Genomic DNA, 10,266 nt, shown 5'->3' with positions numbered 1-10,266 from the left:
ATTGAATCGTGCACACAATCAATTCCTGTTTACTTGAAAAGTTATGTTGTTGTATGTATGTGCAGAATTATGCAAAAATGAGCAAGTTACGTATGTATGTACGACGTATGTATGTAAATTAGCTAAATCGCTGTGGATGTGTCGAACTCAACCTGTCCGGAATTAATGACCTTTTTGTTAAATAAGTACCGAATCGCAATAAGTTTGTTTTTAGACCAGCAGGATCTCATCAAACCTTGCCCTTTAGGTCTTTGTTATTTATTTGCATGCAGAAACGAGTACCTAACTATGTATGTATGTATGTGCAAATTTATTGCTGATTTAGTGCCGATTTTTTGGCTTGGATTGGTTTGGTTTTGCAAGTTTGTAGTTGTTAAATTCTTGTCCAGTCCAGTCTCTGCATTCAGTTCGGGTCGAAGAGGTTCATCTTGAGTGATTTACATATTTTTAAACAGTATTAAGGAAGGATGAAAATCGCAATTTTTCTCATCGTGGGGGTTGTCGTGGGGGTGATTGGCTCGGAAAATAATGAAGGTAAGGAGAAAAGTTATGTGCAATTTTTTTGCAAATTGGGATATGTTGACGTATTCCATATTTTTCTAGCGTTTCACGACAAGCACCACAGTTTTTTGCAAAGTTTTACAACCCCATATTTTTGTAGCGTCTCATGACACAACAAGCGCCAAAGTTTTTTGCAAATTTTAACATCCCAATTTTTTGTAGAGCATCGTCACAAGCGGTACAGTTTTTGCTAATTTTGCAATTTTAACATCATTTTATGACGGCTCGCGACAAGCGCCACAGTTTTTTTTTACAAATTTCTGTAGCGTCTCATGACAAGGGCCAGTTTTTTTTACACATTTTTACTTCCACATAATTTTGTAATTTCTCATGACAGGCGTCACAGTTTTTTTTGTACATTTTTCTACCTTGAATCATCCCCATATTTTTGTAGCGTCTCATAACAAACTCCAGTTTTTTGCAAATTTTCACATTTAAGTATTTTTGTAGCGCCCCGCGACAAGCGCCACTTGGTCCTCGTCCCACAACCGATCATGTACGTTCCTTCAATCCACCACCCTCCTTCATCGGTGATGATGATGCACAGAAACCCGTCCCCTCCTCCGGTCGCGGTCAGTGTCCCCTGCGGGTCCCCAGCTTATCGGTGTCAAGGGTCCTGCGATGCCAACGGGGTGGGAGGCATCACCGCCGTGAAGGGGGAGTACCCTTGGCTCGCGCAACTCTACACCGGATCAAGATTCGTCTGTTTGGGGAGTATCATTGATAACTACAACATTCTCACGTCCGCGTCATGCATAGAACCGTATGCAAATTATTTAGTATATCGTTATAAATCTGGTATTAAAATAATACCAAGCGGTATTCATATACGTATGTATGACTCTGCCAAAAGGGTATTAATAAGTAAAACCACGTAGGTAGGAATAGCTCCAGATTAAAGTTTTACCATAGTGGTAATAAATTTTTATAGTCCGGTATAATTTTAATACCAAGTGGGACTAACTTTAATACCGAGAAATCAATACGTGCCTGACTATACAAAACTTCTTACAGTACAGGTATTAATTTCGAAGGTATCAAACTTGCTCCAGCTGGGTATTAAAATTATAAGTACCTGACTATAAAAATTTATTACCACTATGGTAAAACTATTACTACACCATATTACTTATCAATACCACTTTGGTAGAGTCATATCTATGTATATGAATACCGCTTAGTAATATGATTTTAATACTGGATTTCCGAAAGTGTAGGGAAAAAATTGGCAAAATTTATTTGCAGACTTTATTTTAATGAATTTGAATATTTATGTAGATCCACGCCAGCTTCCGTGGCCGCGCTGCGCGTTCGTTTGGGGGACTTTAAGCTGAACACGAATGAGGATGGGCAATACGTCGAGAAGAATGTGACCACGGTTTATAGACACACGGATTTCCAACCTCAAGGGAAAAATCCAGCGGTACGTGACGGTCTAAATTCTGTGTAGAAAACCTTAAAATTTGCATCTTTTAGAGTAAAGAAAATTTAAAATGTGTATCGTTTTTTGGTAGAAAATCATAAAATTTACATAATATATGTTTCTGAGTCAAAAACCTTAAAATTTGTATCCTTTTGGATAGAAAGCCTTAAAAATGTATATCTTATTTAATCGAAAACTTTAAATCTTTTGGATTTGTAAATTGCTACAATTTGTATGTTTTCATTTCAAAAACTGTTACTTATGTATGTATATTGTTTTAAAAAAAAATGGGTATGTTTTTGAGTCAAAAATTTCAAATTGTGTATTCATTTTGGGTCAGAAATTGTTAAAATTTGTAGTAAAAAATTGTGAATTTGATACATTTTTGAAATTTCGGTAGGTCCATGACATCGCAATTCTACGACTCACGGAACCCATCACCTTTACCGAGTACATTCGTCCCATTTGCATCGACGACGGGACGCCACGCGTCGACACGGGCTATGTCGAAGGAATCCTGGCCGGATATGGAAAAATCTCCTACTCCAACCGCCCCACGACGGATGTTTTGCACAAAGTCAATGTGCGAATCGCGACGCCGACAGAGTGCCAAAGCGCCTACATGCCGTACGGCGTGGCGCTGAGGGACACGCATATTTGCGCCGGGACGCCGACCATTCCGTCCGTCGATCCCTGCGTGGGAGGAGAAGGGTGAGTTTTTGAAAATTTGGGAAATTTTAGGGGAAAATAATTCTTGGAAATTTTGACCAGATATTTTGAACTTGGGATTTTCGTTGTGGCAAATTTATTAGTGAGAAATTTTGCACATAAAACACTAATAAAACACTCTTCACTTTTATGTATTAAAAATTAGGCAAATTTTGAGATGTGATAATTTTGAAATAATTTTAGGATTTATTTCTAATTTTTTTAGATTTTTCTTGTCACTAAATTAAATTTATTAGCAAAAAATCTGCACATTTCGGCCAACTGGGAAAGTGTCCAATATTGAATATTTATGTATTAAAATTACTCAAATTATTAGATTTTTTAAACTTCTGACAAGTTTTAGCAAAAAAAATTAGCGCATTGATTTTGGTCAAAAACTTACCAAAATAAATTACGCAAATAGATTTAGATCAAAATTATAACAAAAAAACACGCTATATGTCTGTATCTGTATGTAAAAATGTGCAAATTAATTAATTTGCATAAATTCGCGAACTAATTAATAATTGTGTATTTTTTGCAGTGGTCCACTTTTCGTGAAAACGGGAGCCAACACGTTTGAGCAGGTGGGAATCGCGTCGTATGGAATTTCTTGTGCTGGACCGCAAGCCGTTTACACGCGTGTCAGCGCCTACCGAGCTTGGATCGAACAAGTCAGAATGCAGACGTTTTAACGGACTTTTTGAAAAATATTTATTCAAAATGTAGTTTTGTTTCTTGAAAAATTTTATCAAAATTTGAACATGTATGAATTTTTGTAATTAGAGAAAATCTTTGTCAAATGTATGACTTGTAGAAAAAATAAAACAGTTCTTAATTGATAAAAGCAATTTTAAAGGTGTGTCGATACTTCTTTCAGCCCGGTTTGAAAGTTTTAATAATATGAAAGTGGAAATTTGTATTCGAAGTAATTTTAATGAATAAAAAAGGTTTGCATAGATGAATATTGATATTTATGAAATATAGATTTTGTGAAGTTTTTGAGAAAAATTTGTAAAATTTAATGAGTAATATTTACTTCACATGTAAATCTATTCTTTTTACTTTTTGATCTAAAAATCCCTTTTGAAATCAGGAAATGCAAATTTCCAGTTATTTCTTTACACCTAGAAGTTTAGAAAATCTTTGTTATCTGTATGTTTTTGTGAAAAAAATAGAGCAGTTCTTAATTGGCAAACATAATTTTAAAGATATATTGATGCTTTTTTTAAAATGATATGAAATTGGATTTTTTTAAAGATGTTGATATTTATGAAATTAAGTTTTTGCAAAGTTAGGCGTCGGAAAGAAAAATTTGTAAAATTTAATGAGTAATATTTACTTGACAGATCAATCTCTTCTTTACACTTTTTGATTAAAAAAAATAATCCGTATGAAATCAGGCCAGTTATTTCTTTACACCCGAAATAATCTAAAAGTATATAAAATCTTCGTTATCTGTATGTTTTTGTGGAAAAAATAGAGCATTTCTTAATTGACAATTTTAAAGATATATTGATGCTTTAAAAAAATGATATCAAATTGGATTTTTTTGGAAAAATGTTGATATTTATGACAAGTTTTTGCAAAGTTTGGGGTCGGAAAGAAATATTTGTTAAATTTAATGAACAATAACATATTGGATAAAGGTCGTACGATCAGAAAAGTGATGTATTTTCATAGTTTTTAGGAATTAGAAAATTTTTAAATTTAAATTTGGGCTTTTTGTGATGATTTTTTTAACTGAAAAATTTACTGATATCAATCCATAAATCAAGAAAAATGCAAATTTCAAAATTTTCATCCTAGATGAGCTATAAGGATATAAAAACTGGGCGTATTTGTAGGAAAAATTGAACCATTTTGTTTATTTATGAATGCAATTCTTCCCGAGAGATTACTCTATGTGTAATTAGAGAAAATCTTTGTAAGCTTTGATGTAAATTAAAATAGGAAATTTTAGTAATTTTTTGGAAAACTTTTTTCAAACAATGGGATCGAATGGTTTTCGAGAAATATTGATAATTACGAAAAAGGGTTTTTTGTGTAAAGCTTTGGCCCCGAATAGAAATTTTGGAAACTATTTTATATTAATAATTACTTTAAAGATTATTTTTCGGGGGTGTATTCGTTTTTCTTAGGTGAAGCTATGGTGATCTAATGATTAAAAAACACTTAAGTATGCATTTACTACATCGTTCAAAAGTATCAAAACCACATTACTTTACCATTTCTTAACCGATTTTTGCGAAATAAGTGCCGAGAGTTAATTATGAGGCCTACTTTTGGATTCCAACTCTGGTCGGTTGTGAGATATTCTGTGACCCATTCCTGAGATATTCTCAAAAAACACCCTCCAAAAAGTGACATTGCTTTATACGAAAAAATTGAGGACCTAAATCAAAAATGTACTGTGAAAAAAAGTTTCTAAATATTTTTAGCTTTCAATTAACTTTGAGATAATCCAAATCGGTTAAGAAATGGCCACAATATTCATAAATGCAAGTACCACTGCGTACGTGGTGGTATTGCATATTGCTATGGTTCGTTGCTATTGCAAGTATTTTAATCGCACTTCCCTTCGCTTCACCTAAGCCGCCCGTTTTAGGGATGTATCTTGTTCACAGTTCCGACAATTGAAATTTTTAAACATTTCTAAAAAAAGGCGAAAATAAAATTGATAAGCACGCAAAGCTGTATGAAGATAAGTGAAAATTGCAAGATTTTCCAACCAGGTGCTTATACTTTATTCACGTAATTATATGAAAATTTTACTAATTTTCCAATCAAAATGAAATTCAGTGTTTTGAAGATTTAGCATCGCTTAGAAATATTTGCAAAATTTTAAATTACTTTAAAGATCATCAACTCCAAAAAGTTTAATGGCTTTTTATAATTTCATAAATTAAAATTCGTAATGGTTTTTGAAAAATTATTATGAAAATAAATATTATGAAAATAAATTTAAAATTAAAAGATTTATGTACCGGAGATAATCTGAAATTATTTGCTCATTTCACTTATGAAATTCCCTTAATTACATGCAAATGAAAATTTTTCTAACTTATTTGAAGGAATTTTTAAACGAATGGAAGAGTTTTAAATAGACAATTGATATTTCTGAAATTTACTTTCTACGAAGTTAGGCGTCTGATAGCAATATTTGCAAAATTTAAAATCGTAATTTACTATAAAGATCACTTAGTTAGTCGAACAGGTTTATTTGCTTTTCATCATTTCGTAAATTGAAATTAATGATTTTCATAAAAAAGGGGAAATTTATCGATATCCATTGATTGAATTAGAGATGGGTATGAAAATAAATGAAAAATTTCAGCCTTTTCATAGTCGAAATGCTCTATGAAGAATTAGACAAAATCTTTGTAATCAAAGATTGAATTGCAGAAAGCAGAATTGCAAAGGTTTGCGTGTTGCAGAAATATTTTTATAGTTTTAATGTTGTAATTACTTTAAAGATTGCAGAAAACTGAACATTCATTTTCATTATTTATCATAATTTAGTAAATTGAAAATTTTAATGCATATTTTTAAAAATGGGAAATTTATAGCTATCCATTCATACCTGTTCACTTCCATTCATGACTTTGACTGATTTTGGTAGAGAATGATAGTAAATGAAAATGAATATCCTGTGATTTGAATGAAAGATTCAGTCATTCCAGATGAGTGCATGTGAATGAAGGGATTCTCACTCCTTTCAATTTTCGCCCTATGCTTAATACAAGTAAGAAATGAAGTCAGATGAAGTGCAGTGAAGTGAAGTGAAATGAAACGAACTTGAACAAAAATGATTGAATGTGAATGAAAATCTTCAGTTAGAAATCGGGATGACTGACCTTTGAATGAAGACTATATTTTTGAACATGTATGCCTATGTATGTATATTTATCCTAGGAAAGATGCAATTTTTGTTTATACCTTCTCGAATAATAATGAGGCAAAAAATGCCTAAACTTGACGTTTTTTACACGGGTGAGGGCTTATTTACCCGGCATGATGATTGTCTGTTTGTATATCGCTATGAAACTAAATGCAACTTGTAGGTTTTAGAATACCAGAAAGATACTCTGCGTGTAATTAGAGCAAATCTTTATTATCTTTGAATACGAATTAAAAATGGTTAATTTTAGTAATTTTTTGGAGATTTTTTTTCAACAATGGAATCAAAGGGTTTTCCCGAAATATTGATAATTATGAAAAAAGTTTTCACGTAAAACCTTGGAATAGAAATATTTGATCTATTTTTTATTACAAAAATAAATTATTACAAATAAATAATAACCAAAATGATTTTGCATTTAATTGAATGCATAATATTAACGTGAGGCAAAAGTTGTTAAGTATTAAATTTAAAAATGTGCTCAATGCTCTTGTTTTAAAGTTTTTAGTTGCACCCTCACCGAAGAATGCTGTTTTTGAATGTAGTTTTATTAATTTATACAAGCAATTTTATTGGCACTTTTTACATAAAAGTGGAAATTTTTATTCGAATTGACGAATTTTTTTTTGATAAACTTTGACATTTATGAAATTAAATCACGAGGATAATGTAAAACGGATTTTTGATTCGAATTGAGGAGCTTAGATATTTATGAATACGGTTTTAGCAAAGTTTGGCGTCCGAGAGAATTATTTGAAAAATTCTAAATAATTAATTACGTTAAGATTAGTTACTGCTTAGGGATTATGTACTCGTTATGGTTGCCTGTTTGTCTGTCTATCGATAACGGCGATAAAATGTGTCAAATCGACGTGAAATTTAGACGCATGTTCATTGTGCAAAATTAGGAATCAATTTTTAGATATAAATGAGAAATTTCAGTAGAAAATAAAATTTGTAAAATATTGTAAATGAAAACGCCGAAATATGTTTTTATGTAGAATTTCATACGATCAATATCAATGTGATTAGATAGTGTACAACTGTAGGAAAACTTGGGAAAACAATTCTTGTAAAGTGGCAATTCTTGGAAGATAAAAATATTTCAAAATTTTTCAGAAATTCCCTGTGAAAATTACAATTTATATTTATACTCAAGCAATAATTTGGCAAAAAACTTCCACATTTTATCTAAGAGTCTGGGCTTATGTACCCGTCATGGTTGTCTGTCTGTTTATCGTTCACGCTCGTATAAGTTATCGTATTATACACGAAATTTTACAGATACGTAGAGCATGCAAAATTACGAATCAAGTTAAAAAATGAAGAAAATGTGGGGGAAAATTAAAAAAAGTTATACCTACCTCAATTTTTAGTAACACCCTGACTTTTTTAGATAAAAAATCGACTAGACAAAACTTGTTAAAATTTTTTCATGAAGACCCCAAAATATATTTTTTGTATTTATAATCTTATAAGTAGAATGATTAGATAGTGATTTTCTTTCTCTCCTAAAAAATTTGTGCAAAAATTTCACTTTTTACCAATGTTTTGAAAATATGAAATATACAATAAATATTTCAAAATTTTTCATATACATATGGACTTTCATTCTGGGAAAAATACAATTTTTGGTTGCATGTACTTGGTCAAATATAATGAGGTAAAAAATGCCTAAAAGTTAACACTTTTTCACCCGGGTGGGGGCTTATGTACCCGTCTGTCTGTATATCGATTATCGCTCCGGATATGTACTTGCCAAATCGAGTTGATATCTGGATACACGTGAAACCTGAAAAATTAGGAGGCAAGTTGGAAGATGAGAAAATTGTGTGTCTGGCCTTATATGCCTGACACGGGTGTCTGTCTGTCTTTCGATTACATTCCTATTCAACACTTATCTAATCGACTTAAAATTTTGTACAGACGTGGAAAATGCAAAATTAGAAGGCAGCTTGGAAGATGAAGAAAATGTGTGGAAAAATCAAAAAGTTGTAGTCGTATTATATCCACCTCGATTATTACTGACTCGGGCTAAGCAAGGGGTGCACTCTTGGTTTTAATTAAATGAAAGTGGAAATTTTTAAGCGAAGTAATTTTAATCAAATTACAAGGCCTTCCAGAGAAATATACATAGATATTTATGAAATTAAGATTCTATAAAATTTTTTGCGTCGGAAAGAAAAATTTATAAAATTTAATGAGTAATATTTGGAAAGTTTGAGAGCCCGGCGAAGCCGGGTGAAACAAAATTGTAATTTTGTGATATCTTCCGGAACCGGAAGACATCACAATGAATTGTTCGTAGTTGTTGAGCCAGAGACTGGGGAAACACGATATTTATGCCTTTTTAAACCTGCCGCAGAATAAAACTGATGCCATGCATGCACCACCACCACCAATGTGCGCCTCATAGTTTTAAAGCCGAATCGACGCTCGAATACTGGGGGTGGGTTGGAGGGTTGTGATGTCTTCCGGTTCCGGAAGATATCACAAAATTACAATTTTGTTTCACCCGGCTTCGCCGGGCTCACAAAATTTCCAATTTTATTTCATCTTCCTACACCTTCGACATCACAATGAATAGTTCGTAGACTTTAAAGTAGCGTCGATGAGGGAAATAAAATTGCATAGAATGACAAATTCAGTAATGACGCCAATACGATTTATTTATCCACATTTATAAAATTTATAAAATTAGTCCCCTAATGACAAAACTTTCTCGGCAAATTCACTACTATTATCAATAGGTCGCTTATAAAATTTTGCGAATACTTTAGATTTAGCACTCCATCCAACTCGTTTTAAAATTGTATCCACATTTACGTCGAGTTGTGAGGCTTTGGATGTAGAGGAGTGACGGAAACTATGTGCACTAAACTTATTAATGTCAACTCCAGATAAATTTAAAACATTAACTAGCCAGCGACTGACAGTTTGTGAGGAAATTGGTTTAAAGGGTTTAGTAGTAGCTATGAATAATTGGTCTGACAATCTAAGCTTCTGTGTCTCACTAACATACTTACTTAAAGCTAGGGCTGGACAGATTTGCTTATTCTCAAAATACGGTAAAATTAGAACGGGATTTGGATTACTAAAAGAAGTGGTTTTTAAAATACTTGTTAACCTAATTTGAATAGGGTTACCCCAAATAATATCATTTATCTTAATCGATACAAGAGTTTGAACACGTTGCCCTGTAGCTAGAGCCAACAATGCAATTGTTTTAAAAGTTAATTGTTGAAAACTACAACTATTAATGAAAAATTTTGCATGGATGGTTCTATTAGTTGGGACGGACAAGAAATCAATGGGATTTTAAAACCCCTAATAACATCTAAAATAAATTTGTCGTTCGTAATTTCACTCCATTCCTTATAAAACTTACTTAGCCTACCAGCCTCACATACCTTGTCAACATTTAATACTTTTGGAATCGATTGTATTGATTGTTCTGGCTGAAAAAACGGTGTCCCTGAGGTCTTTGTGAAAATCTTGGCTGGTTCTGCCCGCTGCCTCGGAACTGTGCTTGTTGCGGGCGACCCCAGTTTAAAGAAGGTCGAGGCTGGTTTTGAGATTGATAAGTAGGCCTAGGTTGAGAGTAGGGATGATAACGTCCACCACGATTCATTGTACTTCGCATTAAAGTGGATGTCGCCTTCGTAGATTTTAG

The 10,266-nt window shown here is 32.5% G+C and overlaps 1 protein-coding gene across 1 annotated transcript; it reads left to right on the top strand.

Moving 5' to 3' along the window:
• The first annotated feature begins 372 nt into the window (after positions 1 to 372).
• LOC110859103 (venom serine protease Bi-VSP) lies at positions 373 to 3,543 on the top strand. Its single transcript, XM_022107971.1, has 5 exons — positions 373 to 534; positions 1,012 to 1,324; positions 1,840 to 1,984; positions 2,385 to 2,695; positions 3,237 to 3,543. The coding sequence occupies exons 1-5, from the start codon at positions 468 to 470 to the stop codon at positions 3,385 to 3,387; spliced, it is 987 nt and encodes a 328-aa protein (XP_021963663.1). The 5' UTR covers positions 373 to 467; the 3' UTR covers positions 3,388 to 3,543.
• The last annotated feature ends 6,723 nt before the right edge of the window (positions 3,544 to 10,266 follow it).

Source organism: Folsomia candida, unplaced genomic scaffold, assembly GCF_002217175.1.
Source record: "Folsomia candida strain VU population unplaced genomic scaffold, ASM221717v1 Fcan01_Sc024, whole genome shotgun sequence".
Taxonomy (NCBI): Eukaryota; Metazoa; Arthropoda; class Collembola; order Entomobryomorpha; family Isotomidae; genus Folsomia; species Folsomia candida.
Note: the sequence above shows the minus strand (reverse complement) of the source record. Positions and strands in the feature narration are given on the sequence as shown.